This window comes from Phaseolus vulgaris, chromosome 7 (assembly GCF_051622355.1).
Source record: "Phaseolus vulgaris cultivar YP4 chromosome 7, ASM5162235v1, whole genome shotgun sequence".
NCBI lineage: Eukaryota > Viridiplantae > Streptophyta > Magnoliopsida > Fabales > Fabaceae > Phaseolus > Phaseolus vulgaris.
The window spans coordinates 39,442,786-39,468,199 of record NC_143504.1 but is presented as its reverse complement, the minus strand read 5'-3'; the positions used below and the strand labels follow the sequence as shown (position 1 = coordinate 39,468,199).

At 33.6% G+C, this 25,414-nt stretch overlaps 1 protein-coding gene across 1 annotated transcript; it reads left to right on the top strand.

Moving 5' to 3' along the window:
* Positions 1 to 20,486: 20,486 nt before the first annotated feature.
* Positions 20,487 to 24,890, top strand: LOC137817097 (uncharacterized). The gene is made up of 3 exons (XM_068620325.2): positions 20,487 to 21,441; positions 22,039 to 23,760; positions 24,369 to 24,890. Exons 2-3 carry the CDS (start codon positions 22,105 to 22,107, stop codon positions 24,537 to 24,539), a joined length of 1,827 nt encoding a protein of 608 aa, XP_068476426.2. The 5' UTR covers positions 20,487 to 21,441; positions 22,039 to 22,104; the 3' UTR covers positions 24,540 to 24,890.
* Positions 24,891 to 25,414: the final 524 nt, after the last annotated feature.

Here is a 25,414-nt window from a genome sequence, read left to right as displayed (position 1 = left end):
TTTCAGTTTTTATTTTAAAATATATTTTTACTAAAATTACTTTGCAAAGCATAACTTCAATTTATTTCTAAATATAAAATACGATCTTGTTCACTATCACCACTTTTTTAGAATAAAATAAGAGAATAATCAAAATAGTTTTTTATTAAAAAAATAACTCTCTCATATAGGTAAGAATCGTTAATTTTAATTTTCTATTTTATCTAATTATTAATTAGAAACAATGGTTTGATCTTACAATTTAAATCTAGCTAGATATGATATAATAGTACATAAAATTTCCAATCAAACCCATCCTTGAAAAGCAAGAGGAACATTGAATTTCATAGCTACTCCCCACGTGTAATTTTATGACATTTAATGTTTTGGAGAAAATTATAAATAGTATATGTAATTTGTAAGATGCACATTAGTTAACTTAAAATAACTTTGTTCTATATTTATTTAATATAATTGTATATTTACAATTTAAATTTATCACCACTGGGTAAGTTGGAATAATTTTACATAAACTGATTTATTCATTTACCAGTTCAAAGAAAAAAATAACTTAATTCTACCTTAAGAATTTGGGCAAAGATCTTTTCTTCCTTCTTAATCCTTCCAAATATGTACCATAGCAAAAAGGTATGTGTACCGACCAGGTAGTCGGAAGTGATGACGTGGCAGCAAGCAATAATATAGGCGTGTTGAGCGGAACACCTGGTTGACAGAAGGGAAGTACATCGGGAAGTCTGTGTAGTCGCCAATCGTTAAGTTGACGTTCTCCGATCTCTAGCATATCTAACCGGCGGTCACCAGGCTTGTGTCATGGTCGCCGTATGTGGGTTTAGGCGACTAAGTGTTTAGAGACCGCCGAAAGAGGGACATCGCCGAAGGATCAGGAAGGCCTGCTTAGGGCCTTCAAGGGGTACGAATACGAAGGACGAAGTTATCAGATGATCATTCCCTAGCCAGAAGTCGGGGCAAGGGAACAGTTTACTAGAACATGCATGATGTGCAAGTGAAGCAGATCGTGATAGCGGCAGGCGAGACCACAAAGAAGGTGTGCATGGTGACACCCCGTGCTCGCCACTAGAAGAGACGCGCTCCAAGGCAGCTATGCATCGAGTTAGTCCTTGCATGGGTAACTTAGTCGAACAGCTTGAAGAGTAGAAGTGACGCTCAAGTAGAAGACGCTCCAGATGGTGACACGTGTACAGCTGGATGTGAGCCACGTGTCCAGAGGTGTAACCGTCAGGAGAGAGAAAATGCACAGGTATATAAGGAATTCTAACGAACTTCTGAGGTACGCGCATTTAGAACACTTCTTTACGCTTTGAGAACACTTGAGTATGCTGAGAGAGCATTTGCACTGTTCCTTGAGTTTTAGCTTTTCTCTCTTAGATTTTTGGTGATTCCGTCACTGACTTGAGCGTCGGAGCGCGATCGGCCGCAGCGGCGCCACTCTATCTTTTTCAGGTTCTTGAGGAGAATCGAGGTGTGAAGGACGGAAACTAGCGTAGTGCAAAACCGATCCAGAGGGAGGTACCTTTGACATGGCAAAACTCTTGCACTCGAGTCAACCGGCAGGATTAGTATGTATAAAGCTTCAACCCACATATCACTTTTAAGTTAGCATATGCGCTTCCTCACAAAAAAAAAAAAAACAGAAAATACATCATCTCATGCATATATACATGTGGTGGTAGCTGAACTTGAAAAAACAAAATATCAAGTAATGTTTTTCTTTTCTTTTCCTTCTTCTTCTCCATTGAACTATTAACAAAAAAATCTTTTAAAAAATAAAAATATGGACATCATGGTTAAAATTTATATGAATTTGATTTTTACACCCATTTGTGATTAATTAAAAAAAATATTACTTTGCCAAAACTTTATAGTAAAATGCATCATATACAACCTTTCAAAATTTTCTCATCTCCTACATGGATCCACATTTCATTAAAATATTTTTATTTTTTATTTTTAGGAGTTGTAATATGGAGTAATTCACTATTACTTGTTAAAATATTAGGACTCTAAGATGATCAAATATTCTCAATAACAATTTGTTGGGTAAACACATTAAAAATGAAGTTTGATTTTTTTAAACCTTTATCCTTACCGTTTTGTGTGAATTGAATGGCTCATTTACATCTTTTAAATGTTTTTGTTAGTGCCTTAATTTTCACAAAGGTGGATGAAGAAGACTTATGATGTGATGAAGAAGACTTAATAAAGAAAAGAAAGCTACACATAACAAAAGAGTGTGCCCAGAATAATTTTTAAGAGATCTACTTGTAAGAATCTGGTGCCTCCTTTTTGTTCTAGCTTTGGATTTGTAGTGTCTTTTGATTGTAGGAGGGATGTGCTTGTTATTAAATATTTGTTATTTGTGTTTCTTAACAGCAAATACAAAATAACACATTCATATATTTTATGTTCTTTTATATTTTCTTGTCCATAAAAAAACAAAATACTATCTCTAAAAAAATGTATATTTTATTGAATGTATCTTTCCATTAACATTATGATTGAACTAGATCCTAACTTTTAAATATCGTTGTTATAGTACATTTTTATTTAAAAAGTTAAATTTTAAAAATATAAGCTAAACTATTGGGATTTAAGAATATTAAAAGAGCATCTTCTTTTAAGTAAATTTTTTAGTTTTCCAATCTACAGACGCAAAAGACTAACATATTTTATTTATTTATAATCTATGATTATATATACAAAGCTTTTATTTTTTTCTAGGTACATATATTTTACTTCTTAATATACTTTTTATTTAATGTAAAATTACTTTATTTATTTTTAAATTGATTATCTCTCACTCCTCACATTCGCTATTTATTTTTTATGACGCTTAAATTATTTACTATCAAACGATAACTTTAAATTAATCCCATCTTAAATATTAAAAATAATATCTTAAATTTAAACTAAATAACATAAATAAATTATATATGGTGATGAAGCCTTTGGCAATTTCCTGAGAAGTATATTTGATGTGAATGGTTTTGTTTTGCATAATGATGAACACGGCATACGAGCAATCGCTTTTTCTGAGGTTCAAGGCCCACAAACAGAAGGAAACTTTAGAAAGCTCAATGTATCCTTATAAAATCATGCAATGCAACACCAAACGTGAATAGAAGGAAGCTCCAACAATTTGATGCTAAGGTTCTTAGTTCTTACTTACTCTTTACATTTTCAGACTTCACGCCATACTTGTAATTGGTAATGCAACTTACAAACTGGTCCACTTATTTCATGTGTTCTTATATTAGTTACTCAAATGGAACTCCTCATCACCTAACAAATCTAGGTTTTTATTTTGCTAGAACAACCATGGCAGATGAATTTGCTTAGTGGAACAACTTCAATGTCCGTGGTGAAGTTGTGTGATTTTCGGATGACTTTGCTTAGTGGAACAAATAATTTTTTAACAAATTAAGTGAAGTTGTGTTATGTGCTGACGATTTTTGTTCTTTAAGGTTGAACTAAAGTCGTGAAAGCATTAACACTGAAGTTGTGCATTCTTCATATGACTTCAGTTGTATTTGAATTATACTAAAGTTGTGGAACCTTGGGACGACTTTGCCTCATCATTTTTTTTTTATTTGTTTAATTCATGAATTGATTTTTGTGTTAGGGAAATTTTAATACATGTGTTTTTTTATTAATACTTAATTGAATTGAATATGATTATTGTATGCGTGTTAAAAGGAAGAGGAACGAGAGTTAATGTATGATATTTGATGTGTAAAAAAATTAAGCATGTTAAGTTATGTAAAGATATTTGGTGAGGAGAAAAATAGTACACTTGTATACATGTTATTGTCTATACGACCAATTTTTCCTATTATGACCTTCAAATCGATAATATGAACATTTTTTCGACTTATTTGGAATTAACTTATCCATTTCGTTATGGATATGAGTAGTGATTAGTCTTCTAGATTACTTTCGACACATGTGTGGGTCGAGTATTAAATTTGGACCCATGTAAGGATACCAATAATCTTCATTTTGAACTGGATGAAATTGGACCTCCTAAGCTTTAAAAATGTTGTGGAGGTTATAGACTAGTCCAACAAATGTGGTTAGTTGTAAATGACAATAGGCATAAACAACGACTAAATTTGTTGTCAAATGGTCAAACCTCTTGCCCCCATCATATGTTTGAGTCTAATTTTCCAATGGTATTTAATCTATCCAAGAGACTGCTTGCCAAAATTTTGATTGCATTGTTGATAATTTTGCTTAAAAAGTGAGATGTTTCATTTCATAAGTTGTGAAAATCTAATAAATAAAATGACTTAAGACTTCTTAAGTTATTTGTAATCAACATACATAAAGATAGTTAAGGAAAAAAAAATACCCTTTTTTTATCAGTTATTTCTTCAACTAAGAGTTTTTAAACTTTTTGTTAAAGTTTGATGCAATATGTCAGATACAATACATTGAGGCTAACCCATCTCCTTCCCAAGAAATTTTGAGAAATTGTAATGCGAACAAAATGATTAATCCTCTATCAGTTATAGGCACACATTTGGTTAAGACATGTTGTATTGAAAGAACTGTATCATGACTTCCTTTGTTTTACCTTCAACAATGGCAAAAGTAAGAGAAAATATGTTTTTATTTCCATCTTGAACAACTGCAATCAGCAAAGTCCCATGATATTTTCTGATCAAGAATACGCCATCAACTTGCACTGTAGGTTTGCAATAGTTTAACTCATCAATGCAAGGCTTGAAAGACCGAAACACACATTCTAAGATTTAAGTAGAGTTATCTTGAATACAGTCGACAACATACAAACGAGTTACATATTGTACAATTTTTCCTAAAAGAATTTGTTGGATAGCTTGCAACCATCATGGAAGATGATTATAAGATTTGTCTTAGTCACCAAATTTTATTGCTAGAGCATTTTGCTTTGTCATCCACGCTTTTCAATACATCACAAAATAACCATAATGATTTTGAATTTCTGCAATTAAGCTTTTGATTGGGATGGACATATTTTCCTGTATCGAATTCACCACAATAGAGGCAATTTGTTTGGAGTCTAGACTTATGCGATCTTGACTTGGAATAATTGACAAACATGTGTATGGCGCTTCAATTTGTTCAATTTCCCATTGATGACGATTTTTTTTAAAGATGCACAGAGGGACCATTGGCAACCGTTGTCATAATCATCATGCCACATATCGGTCTGTCTTTGATTCCCAGACCACAAATTTGTAGTCTTGATCAATGTGAAATTGCTTTATTGTAGTCACAATTACCTCTTTTGTATGAAAACACATTCATTTAGAGAGCTCAAATTGAATATTTTGGGTTGCTAACTTGAACGATTGAACTTGTGTTGTTGTTTATGTCAACATTACTTCTTCCTGAGATATAAATTTGTGTTGCTCTTCATCTTCACTAAAATCATGAACCATATGATGATATGTTCATCATCAGTAATCCTAGAACTTTCATCGACATACCGGGAATCCATGTTAAAGTCCTTGCTAGAATGGTCAAATGGGTTATTGGATTGATGAAATTTGACCCTAGATTGATCAAATTTGTTGCTAGAAAAGTTGAGTGAAGAATTTGAGTATTCAATGGTCATGCCTTAGCAATACAATGGGAAAGTTTAAGATATATATTAAGGTTCCTAAAATTGAGTTCAATTTAAATTAACATTTAGTGCTTGATTGATTGATTACCTTTCTATGACAACTAGTCCCTGTTACATGGAGACTATGTTAAAACAATTCATATTTCGTATATGACCTATTGAATTTTTGAATTTGTAGCCCCACATGGTTAATTAAAGTTTTTCGCCAAAATAATTGTCAATTAAAATTTTTTTAAAAATTGAAAAATATTAAATACTGCTTGAGTAACTTAAAATATTTCCTAATTTAGTTTGCAAAATATTAAATAGTGAAAAATATGAAAATGTATTTCTTGTAGGTGGTATTTCAAGTTAAAGGACACCAACAACTACAACACATTGCCTTCAAAGTTACTCTTGTTCCCTTAACCAAGTCCCTTATTTTTGGTCCTCTTCAAGTCTTCATTCACACAGATCTTTCACTTCACACGGTCTCCTCTCTTTGACCACAAGGCACATTGATGTTTAGGTTGTGATTGTGCCTTCAAATAATCTTTTGTTGGCAATGTCTTTCACTTCATTGTAAGGCATATTTCTTACAACACTTATATTGCCAACAACCAAGGCTAGAAGTATGTGAAGAAGGTTGAGACCACCCCTAACAGGTTATGTTGCAAGACTTGTTCCCTGATTGATAATGTGATGTTGTTAGGGGTTGTTATTTTGTATTTCCTAATTGATGATGTGGTGGTGGCTACATGTTGAACGATTTTTTTTGTTTAAAATCTGTAATTCTATTTCCAATATTGCTATGACAGTAATTTTGATGCTTTTATTTAGGTTTCATGTTTTCTTTCTTTCAATTAGAATAACAGTTGTGATTCTTGTTTTTGTACGACTTTAATTTAATGTTTTATGGAAGATTTCTTTCAAGATGTTTTAATTTATTTTATGTTTTATAGATATTATGTAAATGGATGATTAGTGGAAAAGTTAGTTTTTATTTATAAAATGTTAAATTAATGTTTTTTCTTGTTTAAGTCATTTGACATTAATTTTTTGGTTGTAGTCATTTCAAGTTCAATTTTTGTTTAACTGAAAATTATTATTATCTACATTGTTGATTTCATAATTGGTGTTAGTAATAGTTCTTTTTGTAAATATTTGTAAATTATTTATTCCATGTTACTAAAATGTGAAATGAGTTAGATTACAGTGTATCAATTCAATGTATGATTGTCTCATTTCTAGGTTATCCACGACAATGACTTCTAATAAGGGACTTCCTTCAGACATGTTTCTAAGGCAGTCAAGGAAGGTAATGAAAGATTACTTCATTTACGACAACATGCGATATTTGTAACAAACCATGTGGAGGTCTTCGATCCACGTGTAAAAAACATTTTGCATTAGTGTGCACTTGGTGATTGCTTTAATGGAGAGTGTTAGAATTAAAGGCTTTAAACAAGAAGGGGGAGGTGAATTGTTTAATAAAATATTTTTGAAAATATTTGACAAGAATGAAGACTAATGAAGAAGCACAAAAGAAGCAATCAGATTAGACAAGAAACAAAATTGTTTTTAATTGATTCTAGAAAATCAATCGGTTGTTTATGCGAATCAACATATTGTTTTTATCAACAGTTTGTAAAAACACAGTTCAAACAATTTTAAGGAGTGAGGGATAGAGAGATTCACACACAATGTTTATACTGGTTCACTCTTACACCAAGAGCTACATCCAGTCCCCAGAAACCCCTGGGTATTCCACTAAGTAATCAACCACAGATTACAAAACACAAACACCAAAGAGGTGATCTTGAACCCTTTAAGAACACTCACCCTCTTTGATACACAAACACTACAAGTCAGAACACCCTCTGACTGTAGACACCAGTACCTTACAAGTTTTACAAATATGAAATGAAATACAAGTAAGAACAGGAAAGATCACACTTGATACAAAAGGATTACAACAGTTCCCTATTCCACTCTTAACCAAAGCAAAGCCTTAAGCAATCTTGTAATCTTGAAAAACTTTAATCTTTTTGGTAATCTGATCACTCTTAATATAATAGATGTAAACACCAGTTATATAGCCTAAAAAATAGTCGTTTAAGACTTTTAATCAAGGGTCAAAACAGTTTAGAATCATGGAAAACAGATTTACCATATATAACCAATTCTGTTAAGATTTTTAAAAAAATCGATTGAAAGCTCAATTCAACCGATTGAATTTGCCTTGACTGTGAGGTAAGCCAATTTCATCTTTTTCAAATCCTTTTCAAAACCACTAAGTGTAAAACAATTGATTAAAACGATAAATCAACAGGATGTTTTTCACTACTTTGAAAAACACTTTTCTTTTGAAAGAACTTGATTGATTCAGTTTTGGATTAAGCTAAGAGTGGATTGACAAATTGTAATCTACCTAGAACCCATGCCCACAAGCAACAACCCAATCTTTAAGCAATCTCCATGGATTTGGAGACATCAAAACTTTAAGTTCAATAATCTCCCCATTGTTAGCTACAACAAGAGGGGGGTGAATTATTTTCAAACTGTTTTCACAAATACTTGGCTTAGAATAAAACTTTTTCAATCAACCCAGAAAAGCAATTCAGAAAGCTAATCAAATTATCAAATAGAAACAGAAGCAGAATTTTAATAGGTTAAAAAAATGATTTAATCGGTTGTTTATGACAGCGGAAAATACAAACAGATATAGAGAGAAGCATAAAGACAATTACACACAGAGATTATACTGGTTCACTCTATCACAGAGCTACATCCAGTCCTCAATCAAACCACTGAGTTTTCACTATGCAACCAATCACAGATTACACAAACACCACACACAAAGAGGTGACTTTGAATCCCACAAAGCCTACTCACCCTCTTTGCACACAACACACACCTCAAGCCAGAATCACACTAACTTTACAGGATTTCACACAGTTATACAGAATGTTATATGAACAACTACAAAAACTTGAACAAGATTAGAAAACACCTGGTAAATCACAATACACCAACACCCTATAGATCAGTTCTTTGAAAGACAGCAAAGCACAAAGCAATTTTGCTAAAAACTTGGCAGAAACCTTTTCACAAACAGTTTTGTAAACTCTCAAATCAATCTCAACTCAGAGTGTCAAAAGCTTCTATTTCATCAATCTTTAAACATTTGAATCATAAACATATTTATAAAACGTGAAATGCTAACGTTGAAGCAAATCTAAACAACCAAATCAAGTAAACCAGATTTTCAAAAAGTTGTTACAAGGTCATACATTTAATCGGTTAAAACCATGATTTAATCGGTTGAATGCTCTTGTCAATTATAAAACAGTTTCAAAACCTTCTTTTCCAGCTAAGTTACAAACAACCGATTGTTTCGAAACTTTAATCGGTTATTTTTCCCTTTGCATGGAAATAATCTTTAAAACTAATTGAAATGAGCTTTGTCTGAGATTCAAAATTGATCTTCTAAACCCCAAACCAAAACCTAAACCTAAAACATCACACAGCTTCAGGCTTCATTGGATTTGACATATCAAAGCTTCCCATCTTCAACACCCATATTTGATGAAGACAAATCCTTGGTTTGCTTAGGATGTTCTGTTTGAATTTGACAATACTTGCAAAACACAAAATGTGCATGTAGTAGAGTTAATCATTTCCAGATATCATTAGCACCACAAAACCAATTTTCACTTAGTGATTCTCATAAGGAAAATCAATAAAATTAGTGCGAAAACTAGTGAAAGTAAGGTGCAAATCAGAGTTTATGCAACAGTTTTTATCAGAGTAAAGCAACAACTATCTAATCCATATAAACCAGTTTTAAAGCAGGATATGTAGTAGATATTAGCACAATACAAACCACATACTTCTCCCCTATTTTTCTTCACAAATAGAATAAAAGGAGGGATAAAAATAGCATTAAAAAGAGAGAGAAAATTTGTTCAGATGATAAATCAGAAATAGAAAGAAAGCATAAATTTTTCTTCAATCTTCTTGGCCATATTGTAGCTCAAATAGCTGATTCTGCATAGCCTCAATATGCTCATCCAGGCTTTGAAACCTTGCCACACAAAACTCCTAATGAGTTCTTTGATCATGTGCAAATTTTTCCAACATATTCATCACAAGCCTTTCAAATGGAGACATGAATGTGATTCGTTCTTCAATGTTTACATCACTTGGACCAGCTTCATGGGCACCAGCAGGTTCATTACCAATAGCAACAGCTTCCCCTTCATTCTCTTCTTGAATGTGAGCTTCACTTGATGAGCCAGCTTGGTCACCATTTTTGCTCACCTATCTTCCACCGACTTTGGTAAATCCCATCTTGCTTAGGGATCCATCGTTGATTTCACTTGATGTTTTTACAATTTTAGAATGCTCTTCTTCCAGATCCACTTCAAAATAGTGCAAAAATTTATAAATTAAGATAGCATAAGGGTAGTGGTAGTCACTTAACCTTATTGACTTTTGCATATGCTCCTTGATGATGTGAATCCAATTAATATTCACTCTGTTCATAATACAGTAGATGAGCACAAGGTCCTCTTCAGATAGCATTGAATGATTTTTGCCTCTTGGATTTAGCATCCATGAGATAATGAAGGCAATAAGCCTTTTATTCAGATTCAATCCTCCCACAGAAAAGCTTTTTATTCTTGATTGAGGATTTTTTAAGCAACTCTTGTAAAACTGCATCTTGTTGAATTCTTTAGCAACACCTATATTTCCTTTGTTGATCCTCAACCCAACATGTTTTAAACCAATGATTGCAGTCCAGACTTCACGAGTGATCTCCATGTCCACCCATTTCACATGTGAACAAATATTGTCACCAATGATTTGGAAATTAGTGTAGAAGACTCTTACCAAATTTGGGTAGATGTTCCTAGACATTTCAAGGAACCTTTTCAACAGTTGTTCCTTCAGAAGACTCATCACTTCCATGAGTTTCTTTTCCTTTAGCCAGTTGAAGATGATAAGCTTTAGATTGTTGATCACTTTCCTGCTTGTTTCATGGGATACTTCTCAATTTTCTCATCCTCTCATGAGAACCATCCTTCTAAGCGCCCACCCCTATTTATTCCACGGGTTTTCATCCTTTTAGAGGAATGAGGTGTGGAATCCATGGGGGAAGAAGTAGATTTCTAAAGCAAGAAGAAAATTGTAGTAGATTTGAGAAGAGACAAGAGATATGGGCAATGGGTTGATTTCTTGAAGAAAAACAACTGCATAAAGCATTGTTATATAGGCACCAAAAGCTGCTTCATATTTTGGATTTTAGTGGGTTGTTTTCCTCAAGAAAAAGAGTCTATTCAAAGGCACATAGTCCCACGTCAATCAGCACCAAAAATCACATGGAAAGCACATGAAGACTTTGACTATTCATAAAGGCTCTTAATTTTCCAAGATATGGAATATATTTTATTTAAGACCAATGTAACTTCCTTTCAGAGCGAAATCAGACCCATGATTAATGCAATTTAACTTGAAAAACTTGGTGAAAGAATCTGCAACATAAGCAATCTATAGAGAATAGAATCCAATTTAATGCAATGTTGTCGGAGGGGAAACAATCGGTTGTTTCGTGAAAACAATCGGTTATTTTTCTATGACAGCAATTGAGATTCACAAACCAAGGGTTATTGGCATAGAAGAATCATAATAGAAATACATACACTACCTTTCCATAAAGGAGTGATTTTGTATTTAAAGACATCTAATGAGATCATTCATAATTCATGTGAAGGAAAACATCATTTTTAAAAAAAAACTCTTATTCTTTAGAGAAAGTTTTACTGTCAATTAGTTATTATACATGATTAAAGAAATCCACATGACATTCAAGCAATCAAAATTCAAATAAGATCTGCAACAAAAAGTTCAGGTCAAATCTTCTCTTTCACACTTGATTCTCTAGCTCAAGGATTCTGAATTCTTTTAGATAACCCTTCCCCTTACAAATTTTGGTCCAATCGAATTAATTTGTTCATAAGAACCCTTAAGATTCTTAGGAATCCACTTTAAAATACCCCTCGGAACAAAAACTTTTCTCACTTTACAAAACTTGATAGAATGACCTTTCTCACACAATAAAAGCTAGAAACAACTGGTTGTTTCGACTTTTCAATCGATTGTTTTTCTGCAATGGTTGAAAAAGGTTTTAAAATGCCACTATTCTTGCTTTGTGGATTAAAATCAAGTCCAGATTTTCCTAAGACACAGTTTTGAGATGCAAGTATAGTCTCAAAGTTGGATTTCTCTTCAGAAAGTTTATCCACAGTTTTCACAAGATAATGAACCTTATTTTCAAGAGATTCACAGTTTTTACAAAAGCTTAAGTCACACTAACAAGAAGAGTTTTTGTAAATCAGTTCAAGAGTTTCAAAATCATTTCTGGAGTTTTCCAGCTCTTCTTTTTTGGTTTTGATTCTAGTTTTCTGCTAGTTATTTAAACCATTCAATTTATTGTTTATGAGGGCCAATCTATTGGCTTCTTCATAAGTTTCTTCGAAAGCTTCAAGAAGTTGACTATAATTTTCAACATCAATGGAAGAGTTTGAATTTACACTGGTTGATTCATATTCTTCCTTTGCCTTCAAACACAGATTGACTTTTGCATCTTCTGAGGGGGGGAGCTAGAGGAAGACGCCTCATTATCTTGCCAAGCTATGTATGCCTTCTTGGCTTTGCCTCTCCTCTCACTTTTCTTGATTTTTGCTTTCTCTTTGTTCTCATTGTTGGAACAATCTGCTTTGACATGTTCCTGCTCACCACAGCTAAAACAAGTATACTTGTTAGAGTTAAAATCATTTGACTCCTTGCTACTGTACCTATTAGAAGAGTGATTCTTGTTGTTCTTCTTCTTCGAGAATTTGCTGAATTTCTTGGACAACAGGCTGAAGGTATCTTCATCACTATCATCACTTGATTCTTGACACCTCCTATGACCAACAATCTTTAGAGCAATGCTTTTAACATGTTTGTCTTCATTTCCTTGGAAAAAAAAAACATGTTCATCTCCAACTCATGCTCTCTGAGCTTCCCAAACAATGAAGTTGTTGTCATGGAAGTCAAATCTCTGGATTCTGAGATTGTTGTGACCTTTGGCTGCCATGTTCTACCAAGACATTTGAGAATCTTGATATTGAGCTCCTCCTTCTCAAAAGTCTTTCTAAGACTCATAAGATGATTAACAATATGAGAGAATCTTTTATGCACATCACAGATTGTCTCTCCCTTCTGCATTCTGAACATTTCATACTCTTGAATGAGAGCATGCTTCCTTGCTCTCTTCACATCGTTTGTCCCTTCATGAGTGACTTCAAGGATGTCCCACATCTCCTTTGAAAATTTACATTGTGATACCCTGAAGAATTCATCAGAACTCAATGCAAATGTTATTATATTTTTCGCAATCCAGTCAAATTTAGCTTTCTTGCTTTCTGACTCAGTCCATTCAGACCAAGGTTTTTCAACACACACATCATCTTTTTCTTTTTTGGAATAAAAGGACCATTTTCAATAGCATCCCAAATCCCTTTATATGTTGATTCTACAAAAAAAATCCATTATAACCTTCCAGAATTGATAGTTTACACCACAAAATAGAGGTGGTCTATTCATAGAAGCACCCTCCCTAAAGGATAGTCTATTCAAGAACATTCACCCTCTTTGATACACAAACACTACCAGTCAGAACACCCTCTGACTATAGACACCAGTACCTTACAAGTTTTACAAATATGAAATGAAATAAAAGTAAGAACATGAAAGATCACACCTGATACAAAAGGATTACCCTAAATCCTAAACTCTAAACAAAAGCAAAGCCTTAAGCAATCTTGTAATCTTGAAAAAATTTATTCTTTTTGGTAATCTGACCTCTCTTAATATCCGAGATGTAAACATCAGTTATATAGCCTCAAAAATAGACGTTTAAGACTTTTAATCAAGGGTCAAAACAATTTAGAATCATGGAAAACAGATTTACCAAACTTAACCAATTCTGCTAATATTTTTAAAAGACAATCGATTGAAAGCTGGATTCAACCGATTAAATTGGCCTTGACTGTGAGGTCAGCCAATTTCAGCTTTTTCAAATCATTTTCAAAACCATTAAGTGTAAAACAACTGATTGAAACAATAAATCAACAGGTTGTTTTTCACTACTTTGAAAAACACTTTTCTTTTGAAAGAACTTGATTGATTCAGTTCTGGATTAAGCTAAGAGTGGATTGAAAAATTCTAATCTACCTAGAACCCATGCCCATATGCAGCAACCCAGTCTTCAAGCAATCTTCATGGATTTTAGAGACATCAAAGCTTTAAGTTCAAAAGAGAGGTGGTGAACAAAGACACATACATTCCCTTTTCCACATGGATAAACAATTGTGATTGACTTGACTAATGGCAACCTAGTGTCAGTATGCAGTCAGTTGTTGGGCCCGACAATGTTGTCAAAGGAAATACAATAAGATTGTCCTGACTAAACAACAATTTCCAACAACTTCCCGATGATACATCTGATGATGTCCTTTCTTAATATGCACGAGCGCATATTCTTACACTTATTATGAGTTTACTCATGTCAGATACATAAATGAAACAAGTGCATTTAATGTATTTGTTGTTATGGTTATTATTGGGTGATTTGAATAATGCCTCCAATTATAATTAGGGTTCAACTGTGTTGGCATGTCTGCATCGTGCATTAGATCACGTCATTGACTTCAATCAGGACAACATTGGTGGTTGCATGCTACTTCATCAGTGTTGGGCTTGGGAACACATTAAGTGTCTGTCTCCATCTTTTCCACCATTAACTACAGAAGAGATTACCGTTTGACTTGGTTTTCCACTTGCAAAAATGTATAAACATTAGAAAACAATTACTTTCCCCAAAACCCATGTCTTTGCCTATATTTCTAACTTCTTCACTAAACCCTAAAACATGATATTGCTTACTACAAGTCGTCACATGCATAGTCCCATATGCAACACCAACCTACCAGTACAATGTCTCTAATAAGGTTTACATTGGACCAATTACAACCAAAACATGTTATCTTTTATGTTAAACTTACAACCAATATTATCCATCATTGTCATTCAGTCATTCTAACCAAATGGTTTTGGTTCTCGCCGGTTGACCCGCTTGCTGGTTGACCCGCTCACCAGTTGACTCGAACGGCAGTCTCTGGCTCGCCTATCTCCGCCTGAGAATTGAACTTCCTTTTTCGAAGAATCTCTCACCTGCAAAGACAAAGGGCGCCTTAACGACCGTTTGCACTCCGACGCTCAAGTCAGTATTAGGGCAAAGAAACAATAAGTGTATCAAGTAGTTTCAGTCTTAGAAACTGTGTACCTTGTTAGGGTTCTTAGCACCCTTTATATAGGTTGAAACTAGGGTTTAGCTCTGTTCTGTTACCCCTATCTAGGGTTCCTTGGGGAATGTCCCTGCGCCGCTATTTAGGTAATCTTAGCGTATCTGGCACATAGAACTTCCCTTAACTGGAGTGCAACGAATAACAGAGTGGTCGCTTGGGTACCAACTTGTGCACCTAATCTCTAGTGTCATATGCTTTGTGGGTGCCCTAAGTATTCACATGCCATGCATGCAGCTTCCCTTAGAAACCCTAACCCTAACGGGCCTTCGCGCCTCCAAGGGTTATTCACTCGTGTCGCGCCTGAATGCGCTATACACCCCACATGCATGGATCCCTCGTGTCTTAGGGCTTCTTCCCATCTCTGATGTTTTAACTGGTGACTGGTATAATTCTGGGGCCCACCTTACGTGACCAACCATAACTGCTCAGACCACCGACGTCTGATCTCTCCCTCTGTTGGAGAGGTCCGATGTCGATCCCTAACGTCGATGTCCGATGACTAGTCGGTACAGTTTTGTAGTTTATTTGACTCCATACACCAAGGACAATATTACTCTCTTGATTATTGATGAGGTTTCTTCTATTTTTCAAATTGTTTTTTCGTTGATTTGTTTTGCGACAATTGAATTTCATCAAGCTGATTGGGTTAGGCAACAATTTGGCTTTCGCCAAACCATCCTGAGTGACTATTAAACCTAGATCAACTTCATCAAGAAGATATAAGGGGTCAAACATAGAGTTATTGGTCACAATACCATAAAAGGTGGATAGCACTATGGAATGATTGACATAATCAACTTATTCAAGGTGATCAATTTAGTGGTAATGACCATTTATGTGACACCACGATGTACATAACCATATTATCAGCTACATATCTGATATGATTCCCAAATAGATCTAACAATGGAAATAGGAATTTAGGGTTACAGAACAGAATCAATTAAAATTAGTAACAATGAAAACCTGAATAGAGGAAGGTGCCACAAAAAAAGTTTGATAAGCCTGAGGATGATCGCCACAAGAATTGATGGATATTCTTGATAAGATCGCAAGATGCAGGGAAAAACCCTAGCAAAGAAATATTCTCTCTTAAATTTCCAAAATATTCATCCTCATTCTGATTTCCAAAAGTGTATAAATACAAATTTAGTTATAGGTTTTTGTCTCGTTTGTAAGTAAATAAAAACTGAAAATACAATCCATATATTTCAATAAGGATCATTTGTCCCAGTGGTTAAGTAGATACTTCCTAACTGGTTATATGTTTAAATCCTACTTGAAGTAAAATATGAATATTATTTTATTTTAATGCTACAAACATGTTGTACATGTAATCAACATAGTCTTCTTAAACTATGGGCAATTCAGCAATTGGGCCTCCAAAAGATTAACCACCTTGTGCTGCAATGTCTCATGGGCCTTTCTAAGCCTTCCTCTTGTCATGGGTCCACCTAAGTCTTGAATGTCTTGGTCAAGTTGCTGCTCACCATGCCCTTAGGCTTGGATGTCCTAATCAATATCACCATTACACCAAACATTTGATGATGATGTAAGCTCACATATTAACAAATTTCATCGTGTTTTTTATAGAAACTTTTTCTAGTGTTTTGTTATTTATTTATCTTTTGAATGAAGATTGGAGAAAGTGTATTTCTAAAAGCATTAGAATTTCATGGAGGAAGTGGAATAAAGGAATATGAGAGTGAGAGGTGGGAGCAACTCACTAGGAAAAAATCTAGGCCAAGTCTTGAAGGAGACTAACATAGGGAGAACTTAGGAACAAGTAGAATGACAAAAAATGGGAGCATTTCATTACTAATTCCAAGTTAGAAAAATACAAGAGAGAGCACTCCTATTTATATGAGGATTGGTCATCAAAAAGAGGAAAAGTGTCAGGGGAGCTTCTAGTTGAACCTTGGAGCCCAACTCTAGTTCTGCCTTCCACATGAGTGAAACATGAAAGACAAGCTACAAAACCCCTAGCTTTGGAGCCCATGTTAGAATTTCCCTTCCCTTGTATAACTAGCCTAGGGTTTCTCTTGGGCCATTAGGAGCCCAATTTAAATCCTAGCTAGATTTGAGAAAATCCTAATCTAACATAGGCTCAAATATAAGCCCATAATTCTACTATATGTGGCTTGATTTCATAGCCTAATTATTCTACACTACTTGGTCCAATACATGACCCATGAAATTTTAGTTTACTTTATACAATTATTTAAACTAAAGCTTGGCCCAAAATGATGATGACTTGGCCTTGTTGAAACATGTTGATTTATAGTCTTTTGACTAAGGCTCTAGTATTCTTTTATGGCAGGAGATCTTCTCATATATACTTTGTGCATTTGTTCATCCTAGAGTTATTCTCTTTATTGGGCCTAAAAAAGATAGATAAAAGCCCAGTTAGGTCCATTTATGTTATTAAGTCCTTGAACAAAACTCTAGATATTCAATCTCCTTATTTTGTGGATGTTGTGGTTGAACGATTTTTCATCATTTTTACTTCTCTAATAATTTACATTCTTTATTAATAGTATGACATGCCACACGAGAGTTACCAACCACAACCCCAACCTTCCTATCAACATGTTGGGTCTTCTCCTCATGGTCAACAATTTCATGACCATTCATTTGATCAATCCATTCACTCTGGTCTTCGACAACCACCGCTCAGCACGTTCATGAACTACCATCACCCCATGTCTTTTTCAATCTCTATTGTAGGGGGTTCCATCATCATACAACATCTTTCTGGGTTAATTAGATTTTTTTTCCAGTCAACCAAATATGTTTAGAACTTTCATATTCATTCCTCCATTTGCATTCCAATCATCCTCATCCATGCATTATTATAGTTCGACAATGCCCTCATAAGTGCCAAATAGTCAAGCTCACAACAATGATGATGACAAAGATAATAACGATGATGCAGTTCCACCTCCCTTCATCTATAGTGCATAACGAGGAAATAAGACCTAGAAGATAAAGAAGAAGATCTCCTTATGATACGTCATCTCATAAATAAATTATTCCCCTCTTGTAATAATATTGAAGTTCAACTTCCATTTCAATTTTCATTCATAACTTTCTTTTATTCTTCTCTTATTTTCCATTCAAAATTATAACTTTCATACAAAATAAGACTCAAACATCAAAAGGAATTTAAGTAATTTCCATATATTTAATATAACTTATTTTCATAATTTTCAATTTCTTCAAAATAAACTTCACTTGATATGTTATTACTAAATTAATTTATTTTTACTCCATATAAAATCATAATTTGTACAATCAACTTTTACTTCAATTTAACATACATATAGTCAAAAAAAATCACACATTGCATCATTTATTAAATTTCCCTAAAAAAAAATCAATTCACAAATTAAATACATAAAAGAATATGATGAGATACCGTCATCACTTGGTTACATGATTTCAATATACTTCAAATTCAACTGAAATTGTGTAAAGATGGCACGATTTTAATGTTAATTTTGCATACTTAAAGTTGTCTAAAGGTTGCACGACTTCAATTAAACCCTAAAAAAATTATTTGTTACACTAAACAAATAAACAAAGATCACACAACCTCACACTAAAATCTTTTTTTGATCATACACCTTTATCTTTGTTTAAGCAAATTCATTCCAAACTCATACGACTTTTAAAAGGTGAAACCTTTTCACATTATTTGCCTATATTATAGTTTGAAAAGTCAAAATCGGAGTTTGAGGTCATTTTATCCAGGTTTAAACGGTGAGTGGTGAGTGAAAAGGAAAAAAACAGAGATGAAAAGTAAAATGAAAAATATAATTTATTTAGTTAAAAAATTAAGAATAAAATAATAAAAAATAGTATTTTTTTTTAAGATATATTATTTGTTTATCAATATTACTATTAGTTTTTATCATTATTATTGTTATATCAACGAAATGATCACTTTATCTAGAATAACCTCAAAGTCTTCTTTAACCATAAATTATTTACCAACACTTAATACACTACATTAGCATTAGGCTTACATTAGGATTAGGGTTAACAACTGGCAGTAGGTTCGGTACTACCTACCTGTTGTCCGTTTCTTTAAAAATATTTATCTCATTTTTTTTATTTATCCGTGAGTATTCAGGTATTTTTTTTATTTTTTTTTTAAATTATTTAAAATAAATTAAAAATTAATTTTAAAATACAATTTAAATAAAATTACATGATAAAATAATATTGTAAGTAAATTTGATTTATAAATAAATAAATTTAAAAGCCTGAAGAGGTTGGAAATATTTTTAACAGCATCCAACATCTTTTCACATTTTCACGCAATTTCACTCTACTAAATCATTTAGATTTTCATATTCCATTCCTTTTCCATTTTTAACAAGTTTATTTCCCCCACTAGCAAACACACCATTATTATTTAAAAGCCTTTATTTGTTTGTTAAAGTGTTTTCTTAAATTAAGTAGGGACAACTTTTGCTTACACTTTTTAAGTCTTCTGCCTCAACCACTGAGGGAGAAACATTATAAGTTTTGGCATCTTATAATTCACAACTTAAATATTGAGTCTTAATTAACCATTTTTTTAATATTTTTATGTATATGTAGTTCTATTTTATACTGAACTATCTTTTTTCTATTGGTATTCATTTTATTCCTCTCAAACGTGTTGATATTATATTTGTTCCCGTGCAAAGAAAGGTTTAAAATTTTAGACACGCAGGATCTAGAAGAATTCCGTTGTAAAGTAATTTTACAGTTAGGCACAGCTTTAATTGGGTTTCAATGGCTGCCCTCTACAATACTATTCATTTAATTACAATAAATAACTATTAAGTTTCAACTCACATTACATTAATTGCTGATAAAAATAAATAAAAATTAGTGCAATTTAATTTATTTCCACTCCAAATTTTATGTTTGCCAAGCAATCTATAAGCTTTTTCCAGTTTTAGGATTTGTTGATCGATCAATCTGCGTGATTTAAAAACAAATGAAAGAAAGTGATTAATAAACATTAAAAAATTAAATTTAAACTTAATTTAATTTTATAAAATTGATTTACAAAAAGGTGAAATTACTTATATATTAAAATATTTTTAATTGATATGAATACTCTTTTTGTATTTAAAATTATATATTTATTAAAAAATCAATAATAAATCAGACACTGAAAAATCCTTATTTAAATAAATTATAATAGTATATTAAAAAATAGATTCTAAATCTAATTTAAATTTATATAAAATTTACATTCATTTATCTAATATACAGCATCTTAATTTTTAGTCCTGAAAATGTCAAACTATTCGAAAGCGTGTGGGAGAAAAATTAGGGTTTAATGTTTGGTTACAGGGCAGAAGAAGATGATTTGGGCGAGTAGAAAAGGTAGTTTTATGGAAGTGATTAATGATTGGGTGAAAACAAGAGAAATAAATAAGATGAGTTGCAACGCCTCCCAAGAAATAAATGAATAAATGAATGGTAGGAAAGCAATAAAGAAAGTAGGCGCAAAAGGGAAGCAAGAATGAGAATGTGTGGCACTGTGGTGTCATGTGCTTAACAGTGGATTTCTGTGTGTATCTGTGTTGATGAAGGCTTCAATGGTCAATTGCTGGGGTCAATAAGCATGGTAAGGTATATATGTACTTGACCAAGTGCCACGTAACCCAATTTCTCTCTCCATCACATGCATGGAAAATATATAAAATTGAAGGGATTCAGAATGAGAAACGGAGAAAAGGGAAAGTGAAAGGGAAGATGGTAATATCTGAATATGTGCAAGTGGCACGGCAGCACCTTTGGCTTTAGTGGAGTCACATACCTATCATGCGTACCAGCTCATGACTCTCTTAAGTCTATGCTAAACTGCTATGCTTCCCTTAGTTTCTTTATCCATGTTGGAATTCTTTGCCTACACACTTGTCCCAGAACATGCACAAACACCCCACTGGGTCCTACTTCACCATCCTTTTTTATTTTTCTCTCAATTTCTCAAAGTACACATTTTCAACCATCATCAACCCCGTCTTCTACCCTTCACTTCACCTTCTCACCGTTGTTGTTGTTGTTGTTTCACCTTGCTTTTTCTTCCTTCTTTCTCTCTCTAATATGGTGTCAAATGCAAACACTGCTGCACCCTTTTGTTGAAAGATTATAAAACTCAATTTTTGGAACACTGTTTCCTTACATTCGCTGGTGGTTGTTCTCTGATTTTCCTTCCCCCATGTGCTGACTTGGCTTTCTTCGCCTTGCTTTGATTTCTCTGTCTCCTTGGCTCTACTGGGTCTCCTCTTTCTTTGGTTTTGGGGTTGAAAAGCTCAACTTTTCAGGATTGAAAGAGTTCTCTTCTGCCTTACTGCTTTGTGTTAATTTCGTTGTGGTGTTCTTGGCCCTTCTCGGATCCAGCTTCATTTGGTAATAAAAAAATTATTATTATTATTATTATTATTATTATTATTATTATTGTCCTTTTTTCGTTTATGGTTTTATTTATTTCTTACCGGAGCACTTTTGTGGCTTCTGCTGCTATGGATTTAGTTGGTTTCTGTTATAAGACGTTGATTGACTATGTGTTTTGGGTTTGAAGATTGTTAGATGAGGGAAGTTGGAAGCTTCCTATTTTCTTCATTTTTACATATTTTAAAGCCTCTTTTTTGGTTTGTTTAGTATGGAATATTAGATAGTGCAAGTGTGTTTGTTTACTATAACCGAGTGAAGAAGTATCTGTTGGATACGTTATGGAATTGTTGGTTCTTTGAGTTTCATTAGTCAAGGAATTTTCTGATGAAATTTATTGATATGTAAGTATTTTGTTCTGCAAATTCCCATTCTTAGTCCTGAACATGTCCATATGCAATCTGTACGTGAATGGATTTCTGGTTTTTCCGTACTATATCTGCGTTTATCTTTTATGTTTGACTAATTTTTAGAAGTCGCTTGTCATATACATAGAAGACTTGCATAAACTGCTAGTTACAGATTCAATATTTTTGGTTTTCTGTATTCTTTCAGGTTATTTGATTGTATAATACAATCCTTCATTTTTGGTCGAAGGAAGATGATGGTGAGGTAGAGAAGATGGAAAATACAGGCATATGGATTCAGAAAGAGGGCCACAGAAGAAAATACTCATTGCTTGCGTTATTGAATGATAGGGAAATGTCAGAGGAAGAGTCTTCAAAATCACAGTTAAAGAAGATGATTAAAAGATCAAACACTCAACGGGCAATAGCTGTAAATGCTATCCAATCACAAATTAGCAAAGTTTTCTTCAAGGATATATTCGTTCGACGTGTCCATGGACTGGACAGTAGGATTCCAAAGCATGTGGTGAGTGTGGACGAGAAATATGTCCGGCGCTGCCTGGAATTTATACACAACACTGCATTAAGGGCCACAAACATGGAAACTTTATCAGAAAGCTTGAATAAACCTAAATTTTTTGGTGGAAATGCATATGGTTCAGGGCATTTTGTCTTTGAATGTCCTCTGGCTAGTGAGAGTGGGAGAGTAGTTATAAGTGGTAATAGTGGAGATGGGTGGAGTTTAGGTACAATAATGGAGACCAAGAGTATGATAAATATCTTGAATAGTACACTTCTTCAGCAATTTGGTGCTTCACATAGAAGTGACAATTTGAACAGGATGAACTTTTCTGATCCTGAAGGACTGGTATGCTATGATTTTATGGACTCTCCTACTGATTTACCTATCACTTCGTTGTATAAATTAGAAAAGGACAAACCAAGTCATAAGCATGGCTCCATTTCTGTTCATAAAAGGCTTGTTTCAACTTCTAGCACCACCTCTACTGGTTCTGATCAGTTGTCTTCGGCTTCTTCTACTCTATCTCAGGGAATGATCCAATGTACTTGGAAGCATGGGATTCCTCATTTTGTTTTTTCTGCAGATGATCAGAAGGAGGTCTACGTAGCAAAATCGAGGAAGGTAAACTCAACGGATAACCAAGCAGTGGACAATGTGTATGAATTTCATTTGAACAAGGGTGGCCAAAAGGGTCACCATATTCCCGACAGTGATTTGCCATTTGTTGGGAAGATGAATGTATCAACAAGTTTCACCCTTTGCCCGAACAATTGTAGAATAAGGGAGACAGAGTTTACATTATTCCTTAACGTTGAAATTAATGACAGAGAAATGTCCACGTCAGAGCATTATCGCAGGAAGAACAGGGGCCTGTCAAAGAAGGTGTCACAAGTTTTTAGAACCAGCCCATCATCAAAACGAAGAACAGTCTCAAAGTTTGGTGGATCAAGTTCCATAACAGAGAGTTGTCCGTGGGAGCCGAATGCTCTTGGTGGGACCAATTTATTAGAGAGTGACACTCTTCCAGAGATGGCTGCCATTGTTGTGAAAAGCCATCTTCCTTGTAAACGACCAGAGAAAGTAAGAGGGGGTTGGGGTTTAAAATTTCTTAACAAGTCTGGTGGAAATGAAGTCACAGTGCCTTCTGAAAGTTGTATTCAAAATAATGGGGACTATTCAACCAGCATGAGCATTTTAATTCCAGCAGGCTTTCATGGTGGGCCAAGAACCAGAAATGGTGGACCATCCAGTCTGATAGATAGATGGAGATCTGGTGGCCGCTGTGACTGTGGTGGTTGGGATGAGGGGTGCCCTCTGACAGTACTTGAGAGAAGATCCAACAAACCTGAGGTTATGTCTAAAATAGATACACAATACGAGTGCAAGTCAGTTGATTTGGTCACTCAGGTCTGTTTATATTTCTTATTATATTTTGCTTCTTTCTCTTTTCTCTTTAAACAATGTTAGTGACCTCATATTATCATATGGTTGGGGAGGGGCAACGAGTGTGGGACCTGGAAATATTGGTTTTTGTTAAAATGTGTGCATTTCTCCATAAATTATCAATTCTGGTTAGGATAGGCTTTTAAATCACTCTAATATCATATTAAGAAGTGAACTTTTAAGTCTAACTTAACTTTACAAAATGGACTTATAAAATGAGGCTTGCATTGAGTTAAATATTATGAAAAGTTTAATTTCTAGTCGATCTGGGATCTCCAACACTTTTTTGATCGTTTTCATATGTGATCTCTTTTCCTATAGTTATATGTTAGCCACCATCACCAAGCCTTACCTCACTAGGAAGGATCGACTAGAATGGTAGAATGGATATTACATCATTGGGGTCTGTTAGAAACCAAATTGTCAATAAAAGCATTTAGTGATGGGGAAATGACCTTCATGCATTTTCTCCCAAGTTTATCTGTAATTGTGTATTACTTTCTGTTCTTATTGAACAATTAAATTTGTTTTTTTAAGTATGCAATGAGATGATCACACCCCTCAAATTTCAGGGTTCAAGCGATTTCGGCCCCACCTTGAGGATGGTTAATGTTCATGATGGTGTATATTATATTCATTTTCATCCACCTCTGTCTGCACTACAGTCTTTCTCCATTGCTGTGGCAATAATTCATGCACAAAGTCCTACTCTTCAGCCCAATCTTGCACAGGATCTGTCATAACTAAAGTTAGATCTGAGGTTATTTAGCAGTCATCATTCTCTTACTGTATTATAAAAAGTGAAGAGAAGATTTAGAGGATTTATACATTAATCAGGTTTTCATTCTGTGTAGGGTTGTAATTTTAATACACTCAGATGTTATCTTATTTAGGAGAATTAGTTATGTTTGTCTTTTCTCACAATTCATAGTTTGTAACCATCTTTCTCCTCATTCTTTTTTGTTGAAGAGGATTGATTTTGTAAAAGGTTTGTTTCAGAATATTTGGTAAATTATAGCATTGAGATTGAGCTTGTTACAGTTGTTAATGAGAAGAAATGGGATTAGCATTTAGCACTCATTTATGGTTGGAAACTTTGAAGTGTCACTCATTTTACTTAGTTCCATGAATGTTATATCTCAATATCTTATTGTATTTGCTTTTGTATTCACCCTTGAATTTGGAATTACAATGCTGAAAATACATTCCCTTTAATTAAATGTTCATTAGAACATTAACCTGAATACTTGCACTACAATTCTTTTCAATAACTTATCTTTTGATAGGACCAAGCATGGAGAGTTCGCCTCCCATCACAGTAAGGTATGCATATAGAATGTGATTAATGGTATGTTTGGATAAGTTTCTCCATAAACATTTTTAGAACAAAATTGAAAAGAAAGATGAAATAAATATTTTTATTAACTAAAATTAATTTGCAAATTTTTACAAATTAACTTTTACACAAAGTAATTTTGGTTTAAGGACAAACTCAATTTTTTTTTTGGTTCAAAGGAGTTAGGGAGAAATTTACTTAAAGGAACCTAACATTGATATGTTTATATAATCTCTACTTGCAGGTGGTGACAGAAAGCTATTACAAATGAGCCAGCATAGT

Bases quoted from the DNA above. Each gene is read 5' to 3' on its own strand.
- LOC137817097 (XM_068620325.2), top strand. From the start codon at position 22,105: ATGGAAAATACAGGCATATGGATTCAGAAAGAGGGCCACAGAAGAAAA. The intron at 23,761-24,368 runs GTCTGTTTATAT...CTCAAATTTCAG, and splicing joins CAGTTGATTTGGTCACTCAG to GGTTCAAGCGATTTCGGCCC.